Raw genomic sequence first — 27,496 nt, 5'->3', positions numbered from 1 at the left:
GTCAATCCATGCAACACTTAGATTGGTTTTTCTTCTCTTGCAATTTTCTAAAATCATTTTGTCAATCAGCAGCTGGTCTTTTGTGCCTATTATTATTATTATTATTATTATTATTACATTTATATCCCACTCTTCCTCCAAGGAGCCCAGAGTGGTGTACTACATAGTTGAGTTTCTCTTTCACAACAACCCTGTGAAGTAGGTTAGTCTGAGAGAGAAGTGACTGGCCCAGAGTCACCCAGCTAGTTTTATGGCTGAATGGGGATTTGAACTTTGAACTGTATTTTAATTACATTTTAAGGGATAATACAATATAAATCAGCACTGAACTGTAATGTCTCCACTTTTTGGTTCATTGCAGATTTGTGCAGCAGAGCCATGCAATAGCCTCAGTACAGGACTGCAGTGTGAAATGGATCCAGTATCTCAAACTCAGGCATCAGAGACACTTGCTGCAAGAGGTCATAGCATAATTGGGTGGTATCATTCTCATCCTGCATTTGACCCCAATCCTTCAATACGGGATATTGACACTCAGGCTAAATACCAGGTAAAGTGTCTATATTTGAAAACAAAATTAGTTGCCTTTATATTTGGATATTTGATGGATTATGAACTTGCTTTGTACAAATTCAAGTTGGCAAGAATGTTAGTTGGGAGCCCTTCAAAGCATTATCCAGTTAGTTTGTTCCTCATTTACTTTAATGGGCAGTATTTACATTTTAATAGTGGGATTATCTGAAGTAAAGTGTGTATTGCATTCTTCATTATTTATACAGTTTTATCTAGAAAGATGATTACTTATTTATGGCCCATGTATCTTGCTTTCATGCAGAGTTATTTCTCCAGAGGTGGATCAATGTTTGTTGGAGTGATCATAAGTCCTTATAATCGAAATAACCCTCTTCCATATTCCCAGATTACTTGTCTGGTAATCAGTGATGAGACTAATTCCGATGGTTCGTACCGTAAGTATTTTTACAAATTATTCTTAATCCCTGGTCTCTATACATCTTCATTTAAATTATATTTTGAAATAAGGGGCTTGGAAAATATGATTCACTGTGATTAAAAAGAAACAAAAGATCCTGTCTAAGTATTGGTCAACTTTTCACTTTAAAAAAATCTCTAGAAAGACTTTTTTTTTACAAATATATTTATATATTTAATGTAAATGTTTGGGGAATTCTACAGTCCTAGTGTTTTCCATCTTGGTGACCGTGTAGCTTCTAATGGAAAACCATTAATGTTAGTTTTAGAACTAGAAAAGGAAGTAGTAGCACACAGTAGTCTGAGACTTGTCTCCTTTCTCATGTTTTATAAACACATTCTCATGTTTTTGGAAACCAAATCTTATAGCAGATCATAATGAATAGAGAATCCATTTGAAACAGCTTGTTAAAAAGATGAGTGGTTTTGTCAAAGCAAAGTCAAAGTTCTGGTTTGGATGTAATAGTGTAATCATGATTACTTTTAGGGTTTAGAATTGCATAAATAATCCATCCCAACTGTGTATATTTTCTCTACCTTTCTCCAGGCTTCAAAGAGTAGAGGAGCACATGTTCATTTCAGGATAAGCATTTGATTACATTTAATGCCAAATTTGGTTTATTGAGGAAAAATATTATGCACTTGGGGGTGGGGGCATATACATTAAAGGTCCATTCCTTAAGCCTTGTTACATCCAAGCCAGGTCCTATTTGTACGTGTGTGTGTATCCATCCTCTCTAAAGCAATTTGCCAATTCTCCTAATAAATGAGAGCACTCATATGTACATAAAATATTTTCAATGACTTTAAATGAAGGAAGCAGAAAATCTTCTGAATTCAAATAATCTTATTAAACTTGAATAATTAAAAAAATAGTGTAATGACTAATCTGGTTAAATTGGAAGGTTAAGCTTTTTTAAAAACAAAAACAAAAACCTTACCCTATGGACAAGGTACAATACTAATCTAAAAATGGCACAACTGGTTTTGAATCTTTTGTTTGACTTCTATCCTAGTGGTTATCCCAAGTGCAAAGATCAATCCTGAGCATGAGGACAATTGGACTTTTAAATTTTTATTTGTTTTTTTGTTTTGTTTTAGTAATTAAATAATTAATTAGATTTATATACCGCCCTTCCAAAGGAGGCTCAGGGCTGTTATGACCACAAACAGGGAGATAAGAGGTGCATTGACAACCTAAGGAATAGTAGCAAGTGTAATGTACAACGCAATATGTTTTAATGGCTTACAGGCCTGCCATACAAGTTTGACGTACGACAGATGTTGGAAGAACCTCAATGGGAATTAGTATTGGAAAAAACACGATGGATAATTGAAAAATACAGGATGTCTTCTAGGTGTGTGCCTGCTTGCATTTCAGAACCTTTCTATAAGCCAGTTCCAAATTTGTCTTTTGTACGTTTCAGTAGAAAATGGACTTTTCTGTGTAATCTGATCAAGTGTTGCCATATTTCTTCCAATAGCTGTGTACCCATGGATAAAATCTTCCATAGAGATTCAGATCTTACCTGTCTGCAGAAGGTAACCATTGTAAATTCTGTGTTTCTTACCTACATCCCCACCCCCCACCCCCAAAGCCTACTATGGTCTAGTTAAAATAGAAGTATTCAGTATTGCAAGCAAAAGGTATGACTGGAAACTCTAGGCCTCTTGCTTATCTTGCAGAAATATCATTTGATTTAATCATGTAATTACTGAAATTGCCACAAGAATCATCCTAATATTTGTGTCCACTAATGATGTAGCCCACAAAGCACCCATGTACACAATAGTGTGAAATAATTTTATTAGACTGTAGAAAGAGGCATTTATGAATTAGAGTGGCTATTTTGTTTTGTTCTTACATGCATGTTCATGAAGAATGTTTGCAAAGCTATTGATATTTGTGAGAAGATTATTTCTCTGTGTAAAAAAACACAAAAACATTGTATATCTGTAATGCTTGACATAATGCATATGTAGAATTACATTTTGTAGTAGAATGTGAAGTTCAAACTTGTTAAAGTACCATGGGATCCTTCCTTCATTTCTATTCCATTCAGCAGTTGGCTTCAGTGAAAAGGATCCCTTACTCCAGTGATCTTCACTATTTTTCAAGTGTGGAGCCACTTTAGCAAAAACCTTTCAGAGTGACAACCCTTTCCCACTGTGCTGACCTCTGCACGTCCTGGGGTTTCCCCCAGTGCCACTGCGGAGTTTCCCCAGTGCCACTGTTTCTCTTAAGAGAAATGGAGTCCTGTTAAACCCCAGTGCCATCTTAGAAGGTGTATGGACTGGTGGGAAGTATCCCAGCACTTTCCTCTTAGAGCTCTATGGGGAAGGCACCGGGAAGGACACCTCCATGTGTATCTTCCATGACACTGGAGCTTGAGAGAGTCCATTTCCCTTAAAGGAGTCCCACCAGTGCTGGGGAAAATGTAGACTGCACAGTCTCTTCTGCATGATGCCATGGGAGCTGTGTGAAATATTTGGCTTTGACTGAAGTTTTGCACAGACTTAATAAACAAGTAGTCAGGGAATCACACTTAGGGCTGATGGGAGCCCCTACTGGCTCTTGCCACAAAGAACACTGCCTTAAGTGTAACATAAATAGTTAAAGCCTTTCTGTCTAAAGTCACTATATATTTCTGGTTGTTTTTCTTCCTGTGTCATTTACACAGTGTGTGTTTGTTTGTCCTTCAACTTTAAACTAGCTATTGGAGTGTATGAGGAAGACTCTGGACAATGTGGCAAATAGTTTCATTGCTGAAGAATTCTTGGCTCAGCTAGAAAACTTATTCCTCTCAAGATACAATAATGAGAAGTGGAACAATGATTCTGAAGAAAATAGTATGTGTCCAAATGACCTGCCAACATAACATCGGAAAGGTGTAATTGCACACTTTTCTAACAAAGTGGCTGTTTTTGAGAGTGACAATATCTACCATGTTACAAGGAATCGAGTGTTACTAAAAGGCAATGTGAAATTATCATGACATAACACTTGATCTCTGACATAACTGCTAATCAACTGAAATTATGGTCATTGCAATTAAATGAATGAACTATTTTTGGTAGCATGCCACTTTGAGTGGTATGCTGTTAGTTGCTCACTCAACGAAGCTGAAGTGGTGACATTCTAATTGGATCAAGAGTTATTAGCAAGTTTATGTTCAAATTAAGTCTTACCTCACTTGCATGTGTCATCTAGGGATTTCTCTGTATAGTACATTTCATTGTCTAGTGTAAGCTATCTCTGTATTGGCAAACTGTGTTGTGCATTGCTGAGAGCAGGAAAGAAGGAAGTGAAACCATTTAACAGCAAAGAGTGGCTGGATTCTTCATGACAAATCTCACTTTAACTTCTCACTTTTTCATGCATGCCCCGCCTATTCAAGAGCCTTATAGCTCATGCAAGTAATGGCAAAGTAATATGGCTATGACTTTCCCATACCAAACTTATTTTCATGCTTCTGTACCACATATTCCAATGTAAGTCACTCCCAGAGTAGCTTGCAAGATAAAACTTAAATAATTAAAAATCCTAACATGACAAAATAGCAGAAATAAAAACACAGCAGCATAAAAATAATATCAAGAGCAAAAAACCTGGGAGAATAAATCTTCTATATTATTAATTCCTGTAGATGGACCAGGGGCATGCGTGGGACAGAGCATCTGTGTGACAGTACAGCTCCTTCTGCCCTAGTCTCCCATTCCCCTCCCGTCTCCCTTGCCCTCCCCCCACCTCCTGCTGACCCCACACAGAGCCTCTCACCTCACCGGGTGGCAGGCCGGTGCGTGTCAGCCGTCGGGCAGCCCAGCGACTCCCGAAGGCGCCTCTTCTCCTTGCTTGTCATCCCTCAGCTGGTCAACCGTTCACCTCCCTCAGCTGCAACCTTCCTCAGCCACGACCCCTGTGGAGTCTCGCCAAACTCCTCCTGGCACACGCTCCTCCCTCCCACCCTTGCACGTGTCACCTCATCTGGGCTCGCCATTGGTTGTGTCTGCAGTGGGGGTGGAGCTTGCCACATCCCCACACATCCCCCTGGTCCTTCTGCAGGATTTAATGTTCTTTATTATTGTGTTTATTGGGTGCCAAATGAGCATCAGAAGAGGTGCCAGGCAGGTCTCCCTGAGGAAATAATTCTATAAATAGGTTGTCACAGCAGAGAAAGCCCCCATCTCCAGGCATTGCTAGCCTCATAGCAGATGGTTGGAGCATCCAGAGGGAGGATATTTAAAGATGGCTTAAGACGTCAGTTCATTTTAGGTAGCAGAACTTCATACATCTGTGAGGTTTATTGCTGCAGTATAGGACCATCTGTCAAGTACGAGGTGAAGGAGACCTGTGCAATGTTAGAATAGGAATTGTGCTGAAATTATTCCAGGAGTGCCAAACCAGATGAAGTATTAGAGATGAATATTATATATACAAATATGGGACTGGGACTCAAGGTGCAAGAAAGTTCCAGAAGCATTATTATTATTTATTATTAATAATAATTAATGAGTACCACTTCTAGGAATAGGTGATAATCCCCTCGCCTCTCTAATAATCTGGAGTTTAGCAAATACTCTTCGGGACCTCTGGTAGAGTCTCAGGTGGCATATTTTGAGATGCCACCTTATTGTTTGGTGTGGGGGCCAAGCTTATTGTCAGGCAGCCTGACTGCAGCAATAGAAATTGCTATTCTGAACATGCTTGGGAAGGACCATCATCTCTTGGGATCAGGGGAAATGTAGTTTCTCTGGGTAAATAAAACTACTACGGAGTCTCACCAGAAAATGACAGCTCTGAGCACATTCAGACTTATCATTTCAGGTTTTTCAGCTGCCAGGTCAGGAGCGTGACTGGTAGTGAGTCAGCACCTGCCTGTTGCCGGTTACCCCCTCTAGTGGTAAGGGTTTTTCTTGCCAGAGAGAAGAGCATTATTGACCCGTCTGGGTCTGGATCAACACAAATTGCTCACAACATTTTTATAGGAGTGGTATCGGAGCTTTGCCTGTGGATTAATATGCAGCATGTTCTACTTAAGCCATTTGCAGCTAGGCTGGCTTAAGTGCAGTTATGCTGCCATGTAAATTGTGCATCCAGTGTCTAACCTGAAATATTCATAAGGATGTATATAACAAGACACTTCTCAATGAAATCCAATATATATTTTGCTTAATTTTCATCTGCATGTAAATTCCCCAGATTGCAGTGTGGTAGATATACAGTAGTTGCCTTCATTTTGAAATGTGATCAAAATATTGATGCAATCTCTGTACATTCTCTCCACTGGATTTCAAGTGATAGAACACCCACCCACCCCTCCCCTCTGTTCCAGTTAGATCCTAACATTGTGCTTAATATTGTTGATTAAATCCAAAACCATGGTTTGTTGTTAATTAAAGCGTTGCTTTTTTAATTAAATAATGTATACATTATATTGTAAATGTGCATAACAATGTTGTAAATATTTTGTACAGAAAAGGATTACTGGACTACTTGATTCTCATGTAAAAGCTAAGCACAATACAAATATATTTGCCCATTATTTGTTTTTGTGAAAAAATGGGGATGATTTGATCACTAAAATAATTGAAAGAACTCCTTCCTGCAACATTATCTCTTCAATAAATTGTGTGAAGATATTTAAAATGTTACATTGCTTCAATTTAGTATCCCCACACATCTAAAAGGGAGTCCTTTCATGATAAAACGTGTGTTTGTCTCCTAGATTTACGAGCCTTTTAATCAAGAAGGGCATTGGCTAACATACTGACGAACAAAGCACCAGGGCGGCGGTGGTGGTAGTGTTGCTGCATCCCAGACTAAGACTGTGGCAGAGCATGTGGTGGGTGGGGAGAGGTGTTTTACCTTGCTTCTGCAGCTGCTGCACCGCCCAAAAATATTCCCCTGAACCTTGGAGCCTTTAATGTACCATATTTACCCAAATAGAAGATGAATCTGAATTTAAGATGACCTGTTTGAAAAGCAGAGGTTAAAAGTTATAACTGTACATGCCCCAAAGGAAGAGGACTCTGAATTTAAGATGCCCCCCTCCCCCTTTCCAACATCAAAGAGCTTAGGAAACACTAGTCTTGGATTCTGATCAGTAGGTAAATTCTCAAAGTGGTTTACATAGCAAAATAACAAGCTAGTTCCATGTCCCAAAAGGACACTCATGCTTTTAAAAATTGATGATACAGGAGGGAGATTGACAGACAGCCACTGGGAGGGATGCCATGCCAGGAAGAATAGGCACAGTTGCTCTCTTCCTCCTAACTATGAGAAAGCCATCACTTTTTAAAAGATGCCTCTTGCTTTGTGAGGATGTCTTTTCTCACAAAGGGCTACAACTAAGCAGAAAAAGACTTTCTTAATTCTTAAGAATGTAAGAACAGCCCTGCCCAGTTAATCCAGCATCCTGTTTCCCACAGAGGGTTCCCCTCCATCCCTGCCCATGATGACTCTGAGAAGCCCACAGGCAACAGTGGAAGACATTCCCTCTCCTGCTACTACTACCCTGCAAATGGTATTCAGAAGCATCCTGCCTCTGAGCCTGGATTAAATTCTTTTCTTTACCATTTTCCTACTTGTGTACTGAAAGCAGTATACAAGTTACAGTCAGATACTTTCTAACTGCAGGTGTTTCAACCTTTGGATTGAAGATTGTATTGTGGTCACTCAGTATGCATTGGTGTTGCATTATTAAAATTGTTACTGCTTCATAGCATGAGAAGAGGCTGGGATCCCAGGCAACCCCATGCTGCCAATACAGAAAAGTCATTTGGTATGATTTGCCATGAGGGATCCTAACAGTTGCAAAAAAGCAAAGCACATTTTGCAAGCTTTTAGGCTAAAAAAAAAAGGTCAGCTGTCATTTCTGCATACACACTGGCATCACTAAGTAAACACTGTTTTCCCTCATACCATCATCCTGCTGATAACATTTTACAAAATATTTTCCAGGGGAAAAATATCTACTGTTCTCAGATTTGTAACTAGCTGTAGTCCATATTTGGACAGAGCCAGCAGAGGGAGCTATTCAACACCTAATTTGAAGTGGCAACACTCTTTAATTTACAGTAAAATCCCAGTTATCCAAAGCCTTGTGATATTTTAGGTTTTCTGATAGCTAGGAGTTTATACAAACAGAAATGCTATTTCTCTGAAATGGTTGTGTGGGGAAAGGGGGTTGATTTTGTCACACAGACTAGAAGTATCTGCTGCCCAAGTAAAGCAAGACATGTGCCAAACACAAGGCAATAGGACATAGTCTAAATATCCTAAGATACAGTAACTGCCTCTTTATCTTTTTGAGCAATAGCTATTGTTTATTATCCATATGCCATATTACATAACAGTTTGCCCATGTTAGCCCATGCCAAGAGCATATTATTAGGAAACTCATCATTTAGGTCTTACTGCATCAATAAACAACTGTTGCTCTCTATTTTTTTTTTAAGGGACAAAGGTGAAGATGAATTTGATTTATTTTTCTCCAAGAAGAGTAGTGGTACAAAGGGATTGTTTGAAGGTTGGGCTTATTTTTGAACATATGTTCTAGAAGCAAGCATGCGTTAATTTAAGGAACACTAGAAATGCCTGTTGTCCATATATTTGTTTTACTTACAAATATATAAGATAACATCTAAAGTAAGCAGATTCCTAGAAACAGGCAGCAAAACCACTAATTCAGCATCAGATTTCCAAAGAGTGGTGGTTTCAGCCAACTCTGACATTCCACTGCAGTTCTAGTGAACTCCAGGTTAAACCCTCTCTTCTGCATTCCTTTTTCAAATTCAAAGGGCCACAATCTTATTTGAACATAATGGGGTTAGCATGCTGGCAAAACTCATACAACCTTTTTCCTGATTTTTGATCACAAACTATAGCTGTATAATGTCCTAGCTTTGTATTTGTTTCCCTGATAATCATAGTTCTCATAAGCTGGGCATCAGTGTGTCAAAGAGACTGTAAGAGGCATAGAGTGTATGCAAAATTCCATTACTCACCTCCAAGGTTCTGACCTAATGTAGGTGAGAAACAGGAAGAGAATGAGGAGGTGGGAAAGTGGCTCATTGACAATGTGTTTTGAAAGGGCAACAGATGGTGTTATGAGCAGAACTGGATAATAAGCAAGGCTTCGGTAAAAGGCAGAATGGGAAATGACATCTGGTTGTATCAGAGGAAGACCCAAAGTGGCAGACTTTAAGAGGGATTGGTGATAGGTGATTTGTGGATTTGAGAGGTACTAGGTCTGGACTTGACCTGGTTGCCATGTTGCCTAGAAATCTAACTGTGGTGCCCAAATTAGGATATTCAGAAGTAGAGTTATTTAATAAAAGTATTTATCCCAGGCAGCCCTGTTTCTGTTCTGTTCTAAGTGTGTTACTTATAAACGAGATAAAGCAAAGCCCATTTATCCACCCCTTCCACAATGTCTATACTAAGTCCACCGATTTTGTCAAGGAACCAATGAGGCTATTCACAGGAGTGTACAAAACCGGACTAAGGGAGCCCAGCCTGGTTTTGCACGTGTGTGTGAACCGCTGGGATTGCGCCTGATCCCACGGTGGCAAATCTGCCTATGAAGTCTCCCTTGAAAACAGGGTTAGGAGAGTGCTCTCCTAATCCCATTTCCTTGACCGTGTGTCAGCCACGGCTTGCAAACCTGGGGAGGGGAGAGTCCCATAATGTACCACACACTTGCACAGTGCATTATTGGAGCTTGGGGCGGGGGGGGGGGTCCCGGCACCCCAACCCTCAGAGCTACTGGCAGCAGCTGATGCTATCTGGGCGGCTGATCCACCCACCCAAGGAAGGAGGACTGCTCGTGTGCGGCGGAGGTAAGCATTTTGTGGCTTCCTCCCCTTGCCCCTTTAGAGCCCATTCACAAATCGTGAGAATGAGCACACTGTCTGGATCCTAATTTGGGGGGCTGTCTCCTAGATCCAAAGGAAAAATTGTCAAGGCCTGCACTAGGTTGTGTTCTTGTGTTATGTTTCAGCACTGTTGGTGCTTCTTGAACATATAACCTCAGAAGGCTGTGTTCCTGTATGAAGAAGGCTTGTATGAGAGGAGCCCATTCTGACATTCTTCCTACATCAGTATTGATGGTTCCTAGAGCGCCGATTCTAGGGTTTGAATTATTGATTATCAATTTTCCCCAATAGCCAAAGTTTAGCAATGGGGTTTTGGGTCCTGACCAGCTGCTTGCCCACTGCCCAGAAAATGAAGCACACACTCCAGAAATCATTAATATTTTATGTGAATTACATTAAAAATAGTTTAGAATTGCTGATTCTAAAAAGTGTAAACATATTAAAGAATTAAGTAGGCATCTCACCACTCCAGGTAGTCTGCAAATCAATCTCAGCAACACAAAGATGTCATTTAGAATATAATTAAAATTGATTACTATTACATCACTTGCAAAAATATATTGGGACTAGATCTCATCTGTCATTTAACTTGGACTAAAGAGCAAACTCTCAGTAGAAAAACCCCTTGTGGTATTTCCAGTTAGAAAACATTCTAACTATGGCACCTAACTTGCTTAGATGACCTATAGCCATGTTAAACTTCCCAGTTACAGAGCTCGCAAAGCAATTTTCTAAATAACTTGTCAGCGGGGCCTGTATAAATAGACTTGAACCAAAGTCTTTCAATGTGGATTACTGATTAAAAGCATAAAAGCCTCATATGTAATAATATGATTCAAATAATGTGATAAACTGATCAAATAATAAGACATGACCACATGATATATATGAGATGTATAAAAAAAATAATGCAAGCCCCATTCTCCACCATTACCATGCTGTAAATCCAATGTGGGACCTTCTTGCATGATAGGTTTTTCACTAGGGGTGTGCACGAATATAGATAGATAGATAGATAGTTTCAATTTGTACCTGAATTGAAACACCCCCAATTTGTTTTGGGTCTGAATCTGGAGCCAAAAGAGTGGGGTGAGTGGTAGTGCCCAATGGGTAGAAGCTACCACCCAAATTTCAAAGAAATTGGGCAAAGCGGTGATTTTTAAAGAATTTTTGAAGTTGGCGTGTCTTTAATCATTTCCCCATAAGGAATAATGGGGATTTCAGCAAACTTATCGCTCCATGTGGGGTGCACCAGGGTGGCCCAGAGCGGGTTGTAGTGGGTGGTATTTCCCAATGGGTGCAACGAAGCTACCACCCAGATTTCAAAGAAATTGTGCAAAGGGGTGATTTTTAAATGATTTTTGAAGTTTATGTGCCTTTAAGCTTTTCCCCATAGGGAATAGTTGGTATTTCAGCAGCCTTAGTTATAACTCCCCGGGGGGGGGGGGGTAGCACCAAGGTGGTCCAGAGTGGGTTGTGGTGGGTGGTAGTGCCCCAATGGGTGCAAGGAAGCTACCACCCAGATTTCAAAGAAATTGGGCAAAGGGGTTATTTTAAATGATTTTTGAAGTTGGCATATCTTTGGGGCATAAAGGGGATTTCAGGGGCAGAAGAGTGGGTCAGGTGGTAGTGCCCCAATGGGTGCCTGCTACCATCCAGATTTCAAATAAATTGATGAAAGGGGTGATTTTTTAAAGAATTTCTTGAGTTTGTGCATCTTTAAGCTCTTTCTCCATAGGGAATAATGGGGATTTCAGCAGCCCCATAAATTCACTTGGGGGGTACCAGGGTGGCCCAGAGTGAGTGGTGGTGTAGTGCACATAGGGTGCCAACCACCCCCAAACCCACAAGCCCATGGGGCACTGGGTTTTGTTGTTTCTTAGGTGTTCTTCTGAGAGTAGATTCTCTGGATTCATTGAATCCACTCTCATTTGCTACCAGAGGATCTACTCTCAGAAGAACACCTCAGAAACAACAAAACCCAGTGCCTCATGGGCTTGTGGGTTTGGGGGTGGTTGGCACCCTATGTGCACTACACCACCACTCACTCTGGGCCACCCTAGTGCCCCCCAAGTGGAGTTATGGGGCTGCTAAAATCCCCATTATTCCCTATGGGGAAAAGCATAAAAATATGTAAACTTCAAAAATTCTTTTAAAAATCACCCCTTTTCCCAATTTCTTTGGAATTTGGGTGATAGCTTCCACCCATTGGGCACTACCACTTTGGCAACAAAATGGAGGTCAGAATCTCCAAAAATTTTGGATCCAAATTGGGGGTGATTTGTTTTGTACCTGAATCTGGGCAATTGAGGACAGGGGTGATTTGTTTTGTCTACAAATCACCCGAATCAGCCAGATTTGGGTACAAATGTCAATGCTCTAGAATTGTTACTTTTGTGCTCCCCCGTCAGATAGGAAAGAAATTCATTATTGGTAAGTGAAAATGGATTTTATTAAGAACATTCTGGAGAGCAGAATGCATATATAGGAGGAGGACCTCAATATTCACAGGTGTTCCGTTCCTGGCTGCAACCACGGATATGGAAACTGTGAATATTGAGTCATTTGGGGCTATGGGATTGTGAGGGTTAGGTTCCCAGTTGCTGGGAAAATCATTGAAAATTACCATAAATTGGCCAAATTTTGGGAGGGAATGCAGGGAGAAGCTCCCTACCATGCTTTGCTGTTCCCCCTGAGTCACACTGTGCCATGGATTGCCCCTAAATCACCTGAAAATTGCTGTTTTTTTCTTTTTTTAAAAAAATGGAGCCATTTTGAGTCTCCAAAACACAAAACAGCGACCTGAAATTACCTCCACGATAATTTCCAGCCATCCCCAGCCCACAGATATGCAAGGTCGATGCCCACCCACCCACCCCGCCTTTTTGGCTGTATGAGGTTGGGTGTCTTTTACCCGACCGCAAATATGCTGTTCTGCAGGATTCTATTTCAGTACTTTCCCCGTAAAGGATACATTAGGAACCATACACTTCTATTTTAAAAAATATATGTGCTAGTATATGCAAGCTGGTATTTGAACTAATACATCCTAGGTGATGCTCCTAACCACTCTGTTATAATGGTCCCTTAACTAGTATATATATTCATGCAACTTTTTTTCATAAGGAACAGAAGGGAAGTTGGTAAAAAGCAATAGGTATTTGCTTGGCCAATCACTGAATATGTTTAAGATCAAAGGATATGGTATAATCCTGCATTCATTTCAGTCATTGTGGGAAGTACTTGTCTAGCTAGCTGCTTTTTCTAATGAAGGGGTGGTTCTGATTAGCTGTTGTGACTTGCACACACACGTTAATAATAAACCATTGAGTTCACTCTAGATTCCACCCTTCCCCAATTGAACATTTAGATCCAAATGGAGGAACTTGTTGAACCAAGTTAATTACATACAAACTGACAACTTCCATAGCTTCCTACTCGCTGTATAAAAGCAATTGGATAGCATTTGCAGTGAGACCTGCCCTAAACATATTAAATGGAGGAAACACCCTGGGGAAACCCGAAAGACAATACAGTCTAATGTAGTCTTATAGAAACTTGGCAGCACTTGGCATTTTACATGGTAAATTAATGGAAGAAATAGTTTATGATAAGTTTATGATCCCCTCTCTCTCTCTCACTTCATATACACGTTTCCCCTGTTTGTTGCTAGTTTATCACTGACTGGTTCTACAGACAGCACAATGGGGTGGAGAAGATCTCATCACAACTACAGCATTTTTCTTTGCATGCAAAATCTGTAACCATCAACGGGTGGGATTTCAGACCATGCCAGTGTGAGGCTTCTGGGTGCACTGTTGGGGATGTTGTACACTAGTGCAGAGTCCCCAGATTCCATAACAACTGAACAGGGCCTAAGTCTCATTGAAATGAATGGGACTTAGGTTAGTCACAGTTAACTTGTTTAATTGCTTTCAGCAGTGCAATTCAGACATTAAAGCTATTCACGCGTGCACGCAAAACCAGATTAAGGGAGCCCAGCCCGGTTTTGCATGCATGTGTGAACCTCTGGGATTGGGCCCGATCCCGCAGCACCACAGCAGTAAACCCGCCTATGGAGCCACCCTTGAAAAAGGTACATTGGTACTCACCGTGAAGGTGTATTCTGGCTGGTGTAGAAGAGGTCACCCAAGCTTGGGACTACATCCCCCCCACATGCTCCAAAAGGCAGGAAGTAGTCATACTTGAAGATCCTTAACCCAGTGCATGTGGGTGGATCTCCTCAGTGCTTAAAACAGCTCAAGCTATGGAATGAAAACCACAGAACACAACAGAGAATATACAACAATATACAAACAATAATGCAGAGAAAGACAGAAAAACTGTCCCCCTACAACCAGATCATCAGCTCCAGCCTAACACAACCCGGGCGGGCCTTGGGTGACCTCTTCTACACCAGCCAGAAGACACCTTCATGGTGAGTACCAATGTACCTTTCTCGGCTGGTGTAGGAGGTCACCCAAGCTTGGGACATACCACAGCACCAACCACGGGAGGGAAAATACCCAAGCTGGAGCTACTGACCCGGAAGGACCTGTTGCAGGACCCTCCGACCAAATGCTGCTCTGGCAGCTTCATGTTCATCCAACTTGTAATGCCTTGAAAATGTAAAAGGCGACGACCAAGTAGCCGCCTTGCAAATCTCTTCATGGGACACCGGTGAAGATAACACAGTGGAAGTGGCTGCTGATGTAGTTGAGTGCGCCGTAATCTGACCAGGCACCGAAAGTTTCTGGGCTTCATACAACATCGTAATGCATGAATGAACCCATCGAGCAATAATGGCTGAAGAGACCTTGCATCCCATCTTAGAAGCCTTAAAGGCCACAAAAAGAGCATCTGACTTACGAAAAGCCTGCGTCCAGTTGCACTCCTTCTCTGCAGGGTGACGAGCATCCAGACAAAAAGAAGGTAATTAAATGACCGCCTCACGATTAAACTGAGACTTTACCTTAGGGATAAACGAAGGATCCGGGATAAGTCTCACAGAGTCCTTAGAGAAAATACACAAATTACTCTTAACTGACAGAGCCTGCGATTCAGAAACCCTCCTGGCTGATGTTACAGCTACTAAAAAGGCCACCTTCCAGGACAGCATCTGATCAAAGTGGTTCAAATGGCGGAAACTGCAGACCCCACAACACAATATGCAAATCCCATGATGGAAAACGATGGCAGACCAGAGGAGACAACAAAGCTGCCCCCCTCAAGAACTTGCATAGAAGAGGGTGCCACGCCTGAACAAATGCTGATGAGGAAACAACATCTGGATCAAGCCCGCCGCCCGCCGTTTAAGCATGTTGGGTTTCAGACCAAGCGCAAGGCCATCCTGAAGAAAACCTAGTAATCCCCTCGACCTGCACTTGTCCAGCTGCAGGGAGAGCTTTCTGTCCAGCGCAGAAAACTACGCCAAGTCAATTGGTAAATCTTGTTGGCTGAACACTTTCTAGATGCAAGAATGGTAAATCAGACCTTGACACAGCAGAACTGGATGGTCTGGCAAACTGAGTGGATGACCTACGGTCAAGTCGACGATCTCGGAAAACCAAGGCCCTCTGGGCCAAAAAGACGCAATCAATATCAGGGATGCCCGGGAACCACGCAGCTTCCTGAGGCAACGGGAGAGCAGCGGCACTGGAGGAAATGCATTCAGCAGACACAGAGGCCATGGCACCGATAGCGTATCCATCTCTTCTGCCCCCAACATCGGGAAACATGAGTAAAACCTCTGAATCTTGGCATTCTGAGGATATGCAAACAAGTCTATCTGGGGACACCCCAGCCGCTCTGTCAGCCACCTAAATACTTGAGGGTGCAGGCCCCATTCTGCCGGCTGGATCTCCTGCCGTCTTAGCCAATCTGCCCGAACATTGGAAATTCCGTTTACATGATGGTCCAGAATGGATATTAAGTTGTTCTGTACACATTAAGATATTCCTTCCCTTCACCAAGGGCATGAAGGCTCTTAGGGCCAGAAAGACAGCCCGCAGCTCGAGCCAGTTTATGCTATGGAGCAACTCTTCCACCGACCAAAGCCCCTGGGCAGAACTGTTCCAACAGTGAGCCCCCCAGCCCGATAGACTGGTGTCCGTCGTGACCATCACTCTCTCGGGTTCTATGAACAGCTTGCCCTTGTCTAGGTTCCCCAGGCCGTCCAACGAATCGACTCGCAAGAGACACCTAGAGAGGAATGTTCTTGTCACGTTTGAGGGCAATCCTGTGCTGGTAAGGGAGGAAAGCCCACTGTAACTGGCGTAGATGAAAACCTCGCCCAAGGCACCGAGTCCATAGCCGCCACCATGAGACCCAACAAACTTGCTAGATTGAGAAGGCTGGCCCACAGTCTCGAAGCAATCACACGAGCCAGTGACAATAAGACCTCCATCAGATCCTGTGGCAGAAACAGTTTGCCTACTGAGGTGTCCATTACCATGCCCAGATGACGAAGGCTCTGTGTGGGCATCAGGTGACTCTTGCCCACATTTATCAGAAACCCATGGGCACGTAACACAGACATTGTTCTGGACAGAGCCTACTGAACTGCCCCTTCTTGAGCAAGTTGTCGAGGTAACAATACAGGTGGACCCCCTCAGTGCATAAAGTGGCCACTAGCAGACTAGAACCTTCATAAAAACTCGGGTGGCTGATGAGAGACCAAAAGGAAGGGCTCTGTACTGATAATGCCTCCACATGTAGCAGAAGTGGAGTATATGTCGACTGCATGGATGAATGGGGATGTGTAAATAGGCCTCCTGGAGATCTATTGAAGCCATGTAGTCCCCCATCTGCAATGCCTCTGAGATGGTACAAAGGGTTTCCATCCTGAACCTCCTTTTTATCACAAAACGGTTGACTGGGCATAGGTTGAGAACTGCCCTGGCCGATCCGTCCTTTTTTGGCACCGTAAAAATCACAGAACAGATGCCCTTGCCTCTCTGAAGAGGTGGGACCTCCTCTATGGCCCCTATAGCCACCAGATACTGAATGGCCATGGACAACCCCTTGTGCTTTTCCGGTTTCCCGGATCTAGGGGTAAGGAGGAATCTGTTTCCTGGGGGGCTGGCCAGCTCCACTTTGTACCCATGTAGGCTAATGGAAAGAACCCACCTGTCGATGGATTCTTTCCAAACGGGCCAAATGGCAGACCCCCACTTTGCCTGAGTGGGAGTCAGGACTGCTGCTTGGGGGCCCCGCTGCTGGTTTCCGAAAGACTGATGGTTCTGCTGAGTGAACCCTTGCCTGCCTTGGCCTCTGGATCTGTTCCACTGCGATTGAAAAGGCCTAAAAGGCTCCCTCTGACAAACTGAGGTCTAAATGCCCTGAAGGTTTGCGTCGGTCTACGATTAAAACTCTTGTCCTCCTTCCTAGGGGCTGATGGCAGTTTCAATGAGGACCTCTTTCAGGGCCTCATCCCCAATTAGCTTCCCCCCCAGCATAGGGAACAGCAGCTAATTTAGCCCTAGATGTATTATCAACTTCCAAAATTTTAGCCATATGTTGCTTCTTGCCAGGACACCTTGCCAGGACACCGCACGTGCTGAGAACTAAACACTGTCCAGAGTAGTATCCGCTGAAAAGGCAGACACCCTCTGCAGACGAAGTAGCTTACGCCGCATCTTAGATTGATCAGTGGGAGGGTCATTGGGTAACTCACCGATCCACAAGACCGATGCTCTAGACACCAAGGACGCAGTGGTGTCAGCTCTGATGGCCACTGCTCAAGCCTCGTGGGCCCTGCGCAGTGCAGATTCTGCTTTTCTGTTTCCTGGCTCCTTAATAGAGGAGTCCCCATCCTTGGGTACCCTATGCTACTAAGTAGGGCCCCGAAGGGAGCATCCCTAAATGGCACCTTCAGCAAGTCCAGAGTCTCCTCCTCAAAGTTGTACAATTTGCAAGCCAATGCCAACATACGCTTTGGGAGTCGCAATAGCCGCCTATTCCTCCTTGATGGTATTAGTAAAGCCCTCAGGTATCATTGATTTAATCTGTGGTACCTTAGCCTTAGGCAGCACCAAGGAGCCCTTGGACACAGGAGAGATCTGTTCCTCTGTAACTGGCTACAGATCAAGCGCAGCAATAGGCTGGTTAATTAGTGGCTGAAAATCCACCATAAGAGAGAGCCTCTGACTGTGTAGGTTTGCTGCAGAGTCCTCAATAATCTCCCCTTCTTCCGAGGAGGAGGGCCCCTTGTCTGGGTTGCCCAGCAATGTCTCTGACCCACCGACCCTGGGTCGCAATAAATCTAATTAGTGGCTGAAAATCCACCATAAGAGAGAGCCTCTGACTGTGTAGGTTTGCTGCAGAGTCCTCAATAATCTCCCCCTCTTCCAAGGAGGAGGGCCCCTTGTCTGGGTTGCCCAGCAATGTCTCTGACCCACTGACCCTGGGTCGCAATAAATCTGGGGAGTCCTCTCCTGACTCGTCTGAAGACCTCCCCCTACCCAAGGGCACAGAGTCCTGGCGTATAGCCACCCTGGGCTGCTTAGCGGGCACCGTCTCCTCCTGAGAGTCTGCGGGCGACAGATGGATCACAGCCTGCCTTGCAATGCCTTGCAGGCTTCCGCACTTTAAGCGCCGCTGCCAGTGAGACCTGAACGGCCTCCTGAATCCAGCCCTTAACAGTGGCAGCATCAGGGGGAACCCCCACATTCCCTGTAGGAGTAGGCCCTGAGGGAGGGGCCACATAGGGGGCATCTGCACTCACCTCTTCCCCCCCTGAGCAAGTCCCGATCTTACTGGGGGGAGCTGTTCATGGCCTTCTGGGTGCTCCGATGCCCCATCCACGGGCTCAGCACCGCCTGCCTCATCATCCTGCACGTCTTCCCCGTCTGATTCCGACAGGCTCTGGGGCGGCCACTCCTGCTGACGTTCCCTTCAGCGCGGCCCCAATACTTGCTGAGGCAGTCCTCCTCCTGCACGCCCAACTGCTAGGGAAAGGAGTTGCGGGGGGGAGGCCAAATATCACAGGCTTACCTTGCTCGCGCTGCCAGGCGAAAGCTCTCTCACCAACGGGGCCTCCTTGTAGGGAAGCCTCCGATTCTGGTGCCGCCACTTGTGTCCTGCTACGGTGGATTGCTGGTGGCATGAATTGCGCCCAGTCTCCTTACCGGTATCTGGCCACCAACGGGGCCTCCTTGTCAGGAAGCCTCCGATTCTGGTGCCGCCACCTGCGTCCTGCTTCGGTGGATTGCTGGTGGCATGAATTGCGCCCAGTCTCCTCACTGGTATCTGGTGACAGAGAGGACCGCTGTGGCCTACAGGCGCCAGCAAGGTCATCTGATACATCTGCCATTTTCCTTACAGGATTTGCGCAGTCCCGAGTTTTTGGCGGGAACAGGCGCTGATGGGCGGATCTCTCCCTAATAGCCAGGAGTCCGAAGGTCTTTTTAGCGGACATCGGCCAAAAGGTCGGCAAGAGGTGAGGAGAGGTAACGAATAACAGAAAGGACAGTAGAAGAACAGATATGAATTTTTTTTAAAAAAAATTAAAATTATTATTATTTTCTTTTTTCTTTAGTAACTAGAGAGAACTAATAGTAGTAGAATACCAGGTGAAGAATAGATTGGAAATAGTCAAAAACAATAGGAATATACGCAGAAGAAAAGAAGAGGCCTAGTTAACAAGGCCAAAGCCAGCGAGCTGTAATGCGAGCCTTCTGGAGCAAAGGCAGGAAGTAGAACTGAGGAGATCCGCCCACATGCACTGGGTTAAGGATCTTCAAGTATGACTACTTCCTGCCTTTTGGAGCATGTGGGGGGGGATGTAATCCCAAGCTTGGGTGACCTCCTACACCAGCCGAGAATGACAACCTCATTTTCAGCGAGCGTTTTCCTAACCCTGTTGCTTCGATCATGTGTCAGCCATGGCTGACTCGGGGAGGGAAGTGGGGATTCCCATAATGCACTGTGCACTCACATGGTGCATTATTGGAGCCCTGGAGGGGCGGGGCGACACACAGTGACGTGTCCCAGCACCCCGACCCTCCGAGCTGCCTGCAGTAGCCAGTACTCATCTGGGTGGGTCATCCCTGCCCAGGGAAGGCAGAATGGTCGTCTGCGGGGAGGTAAGCTCTTTAGGGCTTCCCCCCTGCAAACCCAGTAGCCCTTTCTCACTGCTCATGAGAAAAGACTCATTATGTTGTACCTGCATTCAGATATCTGAATACTCATAAATGTTTTTGTGTGAATTACTGTATCAGTGTTCATTTTAAAAGTGAATATGCGTACAGGCCCCTTCAAATGCAAGATACAGACAGGAAATGTACTGCTGTTCCTTCATTCAATATAACATGTGAATAACTATATGTGTGTGTGTGTGTGTGTGTGTGTGTATAACACAGATGGTATGAATGCTGCATGTAACGTGAATAGGGTTACAGGTGTTCAGTCATGAAAAACTTTCTTTAGATACAGTCCATTGTTCCCATATTTCTCAGTTGAAAGGGAATAACTATTATGCTAGTCTGAGGTCAGAGAGGTTTATAGTTTAGATCCTGAACTCTACACTGCTAGAAAATCACCTATAAATAATTACTCAGTTTGGATTGCAAAATACCTCCTGAAACTGCCAGGGTGATGTTAATTGTTCTATTTTAATTTGTCAGCCTGGTGTCAGACTTACTGTATATTTTATTGGCTTCATCTACACTTGCAACATCTCAAAGGAGCAGATTCTGTGGAGATAAGTACTGTGAATAGGAGAATGCTTTTTAAAAGGAGCAATAGGGCCAAACTCAGTGAAACACTAACATGGATCATCTAAATAGGTTCTTGCTCTATATTAAAAGAGCAGCTGTGGCGTGCATTTAACTCTCTACTTCAATGCTGTTTTCCTGCTGAGGTCCCCATCCCCAGTACTTCTATTTAACCTTGAAAGTGCCATTTAGTACAATAGCACTTTCACGGTTAAATAGTTGGTCCGGGAGGCTGAGGGGAGAACAATTCATGGCAGGAAAATGGTGCAGAAATAAAGGGTTAAACTTCTGTGCCATATTCTGGATCTAGATCAGGGCCTCAGACAGCTATTTTAGTGCAAATGTAAAAGCACACACCTATCAGGATCATGACACATTTATGAATGTCCTGTCTGCTTTGGCCCATAGTAAGCCATCAGTTATGCGATATTGCAACTGTTTCAGAGATTTTATTGGAGGAGGAGGAGGAGGAGGAACTTCAGAAGCATAGAAAAGAAAAACCCAAATCAAGTGTACCAAACTAGGCAGTGAGACAGGGCAAGGGTTACAGAATAAGAGCCTGAATGTTGTGTTTATTATACAGAGAGCAGACTGGGATTATCCTCTGTCATTGCAGAGAATAATGGTAAGAAATCCAAACATTAATAGAAGAGAAAAATGTAATGACCCCTTTCTTACGAGCAGTGAGAAAGGGCAATAGGGTTAGTGGGGAGGAAGCCCTGAAGAGCTTACCTCCCTGCACACGAGCAGTTTCTGTTCCTTGGGCAGGCAGATCACCTGCCCAGACATGCACCAGCTGCTCCAAGGGTCGGGGTGCTGGGAAACATCGTCCCGCCCTCCAGAGCTCCAGTAATGCGCCGCTCAAGTACGCAGTGCATTATGGGTATCCCCGCTCCCCTCCCCGGAAGCACCGCAGACTGCTTACAGCCACAGCTGACAGACGAGCAAAGAAAATGAGGTTCAGGGAGCGCTTGCTCTCTTAACCTCATTTTAAAGGGAGGCTCCATAGGCAAGTATGCTGCTGGGACTGAGCCAATCCACACACGCGTGTGCAGAACCAGGCTGGGCTTCCTTAGCCCAGTTTTGCACGCATGTGTGAATAGCCTCAATGAGTGTTTCTTCATTGTATAGCATGTCTTTTACCTGATAAACACACAGATTTTCACTACGTGTACTTCGTATGACGGGACAGCCTCTTTCCAAGAAAAACAAGCCATTGGAGGTTAACGCTAGTGCGAATGGTATTCCCTCAGTGTTTGACACTGAGAACACCTTCACACATTACTTAGAGGTAAACTCCAATCTGACACTTCAGTGTACACACAACAGAGTGTGGCAGCTAATCACAGCTCCTTGTTGAGTATATCGGTGTGATACATGTGTTTGCCACATTCACACATTACATTTCAAGTGTACACTTAAACCATCTTCAGTTTAATAAGGCCTGCTCCTAAAACTATACACCTAAATCAGGGGTGGGGAACCTTGGCCCTCCAGCTGTTTTTGAACTACAACTCCCAGGCTGGGGATGGTGGGAGTTGTCGTTCCAAAGCAGCTGGAGGGCCAAGGTTCCCCACCCCTGACCTAAATACTAAGGCATACAGCTAAGGTGTATGTTTAATAAAGAGACCTGTTCTGCTCTCTCTCTTTCAGTTCTGTCCTGTACACTGACTACAGAAGCTGGTGTTTGTCTCCTCTCTTTAGTAGGAGTATTAAGCTTGACCATGTGGCCATACATGTGCAGGAGGCAGAAAGAAAGAAGGCGGATGGGTTAGGCCTTACATTCGCTGCTCACCCAACACTTATGACTCAGCCCATGAAGTAGGCACGTTTCTGTTTCTAAGAGCTTAATTTGGTATTGGTTTCTGTCTGTCTTGCATGTTGTGCTTTCTCATTCGGTGGGAGGGAAGAAAGGCAGGCAGAAGATTGCTGCCACTCCTTAAGATCATAACTGAAGATGGTGCAGTACTCTTGTTTCTATGAGTTTTCTGTGTCACCATAGCCCCGCTGTTTGTGTCTTACCAGCTGGACTGGTTGGGCAGGTCTGATGTGAGTTTAGAAAGAGAGAGAGCACTGCTCCTTTCACACAGAAACCAGGAGGCTCTCACTGTGGATGGATCTTCTCTTCTGGCTGTCTCTTCCTAGACTCTTCCCCTGCACATTCTCCTGCAAACCCATGGAGTCTACTTTAGGGGCTGCACTGCTTTTGATGCTAGTGGCTGCATCAGCAGCCCAGAGCTGCCAGTGTGCAACAAACCATCGAGTAACCTCCTGTACAATGGAGTCTGGTACCTGCACCTGCACATCATTCGGTTCGGACCAGAGGGTAGACTGTTCAACACTGACTTCGAAATGCCTCCTGATGAAGGCAGAAATGACACGCTCTCCCTCCAGGGGAAGGAGGTTCATGAAGCCTGAAGATGGCTTTCTGGACAACGATGGGCTTTACAACCCAGACTGCACAGCCAATGGCACCTTCAAGGCCAAGCAATGCAACCAGACAGACACTTGTTGGTGTGTGAACAGTGCTGGAGTGAGGAGGACTGACAAGGGTGATACAACCATGGTATGCAGCAGACTTGTCAGAACAAACTGGATCTTCATTGAAATGAAGCACCAAGAAAGAGAATCTGCCTTCCCTGAGTCTGAAGTGAAAAATAGTCTTCGCCAGATAATTCAGAGCCGGTACATGCTCCATCCAAAGTACATCACACTGATAGAGTATGACTCCCCATTCATCCATATTGACATGAAGCAGAATGAGTCTCAGATGACTTCCAGAGATGTCGATATAGCAGATGTAGCCTATTACTTTGAAAAAGACATCAAACGCAACTCTGCTTTTCCGCCCAGTAATGTGTTTAATCTCTCTGTCAATGGAGAACCTCTAAATATTGAAGAAATCTTAATCTACTATGTTGATGAACAGCCACCAGAGTTCACTATGAAGCGCTTGGCAGCTGGTGTGATTGCGGTGGTAGTGGTGGTGGTTTTGGCCATTATTATTGGAATAACTGTGCTTGTGATTACCAGGAGGCGAAGGACTGGCAAGTATGAGAAGGTTGAGATTAAGGAGATGGGAGAAATGCGAAGAGGACAAAATTCATAGTTGCCTTTCTTTGAAGCCAGAACTAAGACTTTGAACATAGAAGGAAAATAGCAGGATCACTGCATGACTTTTGAAAGTGTGTGTGTGTGGGGGGGGTGGTCTTAGCTTTTTGTTTTTAAAATTTTAACTGAAGATAAAATGACAGCTTTACAGAAACCTTTGCAATTGCAGATTGGAAGAGTGATGTAGCTCTTGTTAGCACATTCCTTTAATATAATTTACTGTATGATAAAAATATCATATCAAGTATGTCAGGAAATCCCTGTGCCATACTCACCCCTGAACCTTCTGAGTTTGAGATTTAGTTTTTAAATAAAACAATGATGTTCCATAGCTACACAGTTAGCTTAATGTATATTATCTGCATTTCTACATCTATGTGTCTCTGTGTGTGAGATATTTTCAGTGTTCCTTAGCATGTTGCTAAATTGTGTGTTCTCTCTACCTTACTTGTACGTCTGATGTTATTAAAGATGTAACCTTAGATGGCATGGCTGGTTTGTTGAAAGATTTTACTTCTGCCATCTAAATGTGAGGAAGAGGTTGATTTCTGTCTCTAAAATAGTTTTTAGCCTACTTTCCACTTATGAGATCACCTGGCACTCTGTGTGTCTGTGTGTGTCCCCACCACCCACATCACAATGCCTGGACCAATATGAACCAAAGTGGGTACAGTTGTAGGGACACCTCAGTCGTGTAGTTTGCGATGATGTCATCCATCCCAATTCAAGATGGTGGTTGCGTAAATGTTTGAGGCACAGGTGGGCTAACTTATGAATTGCCTAAGTGACTTGAACAAAATTTATTACAGCTGTAGGGACACATAGGGATGCCTCAAAGGCATAGTTTATGATGATGTCATCTACCCTGATTCAAAATGGTGGACACATTTGAGGTGTAAGTGGGCTGACTTGTGGACCATCTAACTGATTTGAACCAAATATGGTACACAGTTGTAGTGTACACACAGGGACACCTCAACAGTGTGGTTTCTGATGATGACATCCACCCCCATTGAAGATGGTGGACATGTGAGCATTTGAGGCACAATTGGGCTAACGTGAACAGCCTGATTTGAACCAAATTTCTACAGGTGTAGGGACACATAAGGACAGGCTCAGGGGTGTAGTTTGTAATGATGTCATCCACTCAGATTCAAGATGGTGAACATGAATGTTTGAGGTACAAGTGGGATTTGTTTAGCCCCCTCCCTAGCTGCTTTTAAGGCCCTTCTTAAGACCTATCTGTTTCACCAGGCATTTTCCCTTTAATTTTTTTTTTTAAATTGTTATTGGTATTGTTGTTGTCTACCACCTAGAGTCTTTGGAGGAGGCAGTATATAAGACAATTTTAATAAACAAACTAATTTGGACCAAATTTGGTACTGTTGTAGGGACACATAGGGACACCTCAAATGCATAGTTTGTGATGATGTCATCCATCCCAGTTCAAGATGATGGACACCTGAATGTTTGAGGTGCAAGTGGGCTAACTTGTGAATTGCCTAACTGATCTGGACCAAATTTAGTCCAGTTGTAGGGATAATGAAAGAAAACTAGGCAGATTAGTTCTTACTAGAACTTGTCAAATAATGGTATCTTATGTTAACTAATGTCACCATAGCTTTTTCCATGGAATTGGTGTGTGTGTGATGTAATCTTTGAAATAAATTTTATTAATTTTAAACTGTGGCTGAGCTTCATGCTGTGATTCTGGAAGATCTTTTCTATTCTAGATCAGAATGCCTGTGGTTCCTAATATCCTTTGGCATTTCCTGTATGGGTACATTTTTGGATCTTGATAAATTCCAGCTCTAGCATAGGACATTCCAGTACTGTACTGAATATCAAGTAGTCCATTATCTGAACTGGATTATATAATTAAGCAGTAGCTAGTGGTAACTGCCATTTATTGGAAACAATAATCCATCAGGTGGTAGCAATAGTCTGTAAGCTAGTGCAGTTTTAAGTTTCAAAGCTGGAATAAGCCATAACTGCTTCCTAATGAACCTTTCTCTCATAGATTAGCTGGAAAAATTTTAGTCTCTTGTTTAACAATCCTAGAGTGACTCAAAGTAACAATTTAGGACATGCAGTGAGGAATGCTTCCCCTCAATAATTACTAACAACCCAAATACTTCTACTTAATACAATACTAAATACGATACTGAAGTTGAAAATTAGTTCTGTTGCCCCTATATTGGATAGTCATCTTTTACATAAAACTCTTCCACCCACACCACAAAGTAGTAATAGTTATTATTCCAGTACAAGTTGGCACAATCACTGCCTCCACACCCTGTTTTGATGTCTCTCCATATTCACATAATTGTTATGTGGTTTAGGCACATAAGAATGTTGAAAGTAGAGTTTGGGCAAAATACATAATCTCTAGTCACTGCTTCTGAATAAGGTGCTGCTACCAGGGTAACATTTTGGACCTTTGGGCACGGTTATAAAACAGGTCAGGGCCTTTCTCACGATCAAGTGTGAGGGTGGGCAGGTAGCCTTGGAAAGCTTACCTCCTTCATAAACAGTCACGATGTTGGTGCTGGGCGCGCAGATTGTGCACTCAGATGCTCTGTCGCTGCCCCTGGCAGTGCAGAGGTGCGAATGAATCATTCCAGCCCCTGGAAATTCCACAATGTACCTCGTGGGTGCGCGGTACATTGTGAAGATCCGCTCAGTGACGGGTGGGCACTCATCAGTGTTTCAGCCCCATCTGAAAGCAGCTGGCATTGACCCATGGCCAGGTAAACCCATTTAAGAGGCAGGCTCCCTAGGCAGGTTTGCCACCAAGGTGCTGCTGCTGGGAGTCAGTCAGCTCCTGGCAGTTCCCACAGGCAGCCAAGCCTGGGTTTAGCTGCCCTAGCCCGGTCTTGGCTGCTCGTAAGAACAGCCTCATAGTTTCTCAGGAAAGTCGCAGCCACAGGCTTAAATCCAAATAAAAATATTTTTTATTGAATACAATGAAGAGACTTGACTATGATGCTAATGTGGGGATTCCCACATGACTTGGACACTCATATGGACATGTGTCCAGACTCAATACTTTACCTCTGCTGTGACTATGAATACATGGTAATGGCTATGATAGACAGGGCCGGGGAATAGAAGTGTGGTAGTTGGTCTGCTTAGTGGAGAAAATCATTTTGAGAGTAGGAAAAGAGAGGGGGGGGGGAGAAGCGGGTAAAAGCTCCAGTGGAAGAATTGAGGGCAGAGAACAGAGGACCCCACAAAAACCTGGTGCAACTGTCTTGCACCAATTTTCTTGCCAAACCCTGAGCATCTTTTAAAAGACTGAAATGTTTAATCTTTTTGCAGTAGCCAGAGGGTTCAGAAAGCAAATTGTTTATATGATTGTCATCCATTTTCACAATAGCAAGAATAATAAAATGTGTCAAATATGAGTCATGACCAACAAAGACAAGAAGGCTATTCTCATGACCATGGAAAATCAGGCTAAGGGTGGCCAGCTCGGTTTTCTACGGTCGTGTGCAGGACTGTGCAGCTCCCGGTTGCTAGCCCACCTAATTCTACCTCCCCTAAAATGAGGTCAGCGGAGCTAGCGCTCTGCTAACCCCATTTCCCTGACCGTGAGTCGCCATGGCACAGCTCCACACCATGGCGACTCATTAGAAGACTCCGCCCCCCAAACGGGAGGCTACAACAAAGCTCCCAGCATCGGGGGGCTCCCCGCACTTGTACAGCGCATTCTGGGACTTCCGGGGGCCTTGGCATCCCCTGATCCCCGCCACTCCAACCGGCTCCATGACGGAGCTGGTAATTGTGTGGGCAGCCGATCC

The 27,496-nt window shown here is 43.9% G+C and overlaps 2 protein-coding genes and 1 long non-coding RNA gene across 6 annotated transcripts in view; 2 read left to right on the top strand and 1 right to left on the bottom strand.

Moving 5' to 3' along the window:
- Positions 1–6,637, top strand: part of MYSM1 (Myb like, SWIRM and MPN domains 1) — a 29,654-nt gene extending 23,017 nt beyond the window's left edge. Inside the window, exons 16-20 of one of the 4 annotated variants that reach the window (XM_053243090.1) lie at positions 362–550; positions 836–968; positions 2,243–2,348; positions 2,475–2,532; positions 3,705–6,637. In XM_053243090.1, coding sequence (XP_053099065.1) covers positions 362–550; positions 836–968; positions 2,243–2,348; positions 2,475–2,532; positions 3,705–3,869 — 651 coding nt within the window. In that variant the 3' untranslated portion in view covers positions 3,870–6,637. Of the gene's footprint in view, positions 1–361; positions 551–835; positions 969–2,242; positions 2,349–2,474; positions 2,533–3,671 lie in introns of all 4 variants that reach the window. The other 3 variants (XM_053243091.1, XM_053243093.1, XM_053243092.1) reach the window with 3 other exon arrangements.
- LOC128322220 (uncharacterized) overlaps positions 2,781–27,496 on the bottom strand; it is a 28,281-nt gene continuing 3,565 nt past the window's right edge. Inside the window, exon 2 of the long non-coding RNA XR_008305598.1 lies at positions 2,781–6,962. This is a non-coding gene — a long non-coding RNA (uncharacterized LOC128322220). The remainder of the gene's footprint in view (positions 6,963–27,496) is intronic.
- On the top strand, positions 22,759–23,781 carry TACSTD2 (tumor associated calcium signal transducer 2). The gene has a single exon (XM_053243104.1). The coding sequence runs from the start codon at positions 22,759–22,761 to the stop codon at positions 23,689–23,691; it is 933 nt and encodes a 310-aa protein (XP_053099079.1). The 3' UTR covers positions 23,692–23,781.

The sequence above is a fragment of the Hemicordylus capensis genome, chromosome 4 (assembly GCF_027244095.1).
Source record: "Hemicordylus capensis ecotype Gifberg chromosome 4, rHemCap1.1.pri, whole genome shotgun sequence".
In the NCBI taxonomy this organism is placed as follows: Eukaryota; Metazoa; Chordata; class Lepidosauria; order Squamata; family Cordylidae; genus Hemicordylus; species Hemicordylus capensis.
Note: the sequence above shows the minus strand (reverse complement) of the source record. Positions and strands in the feature narration are given on the sequence as shown.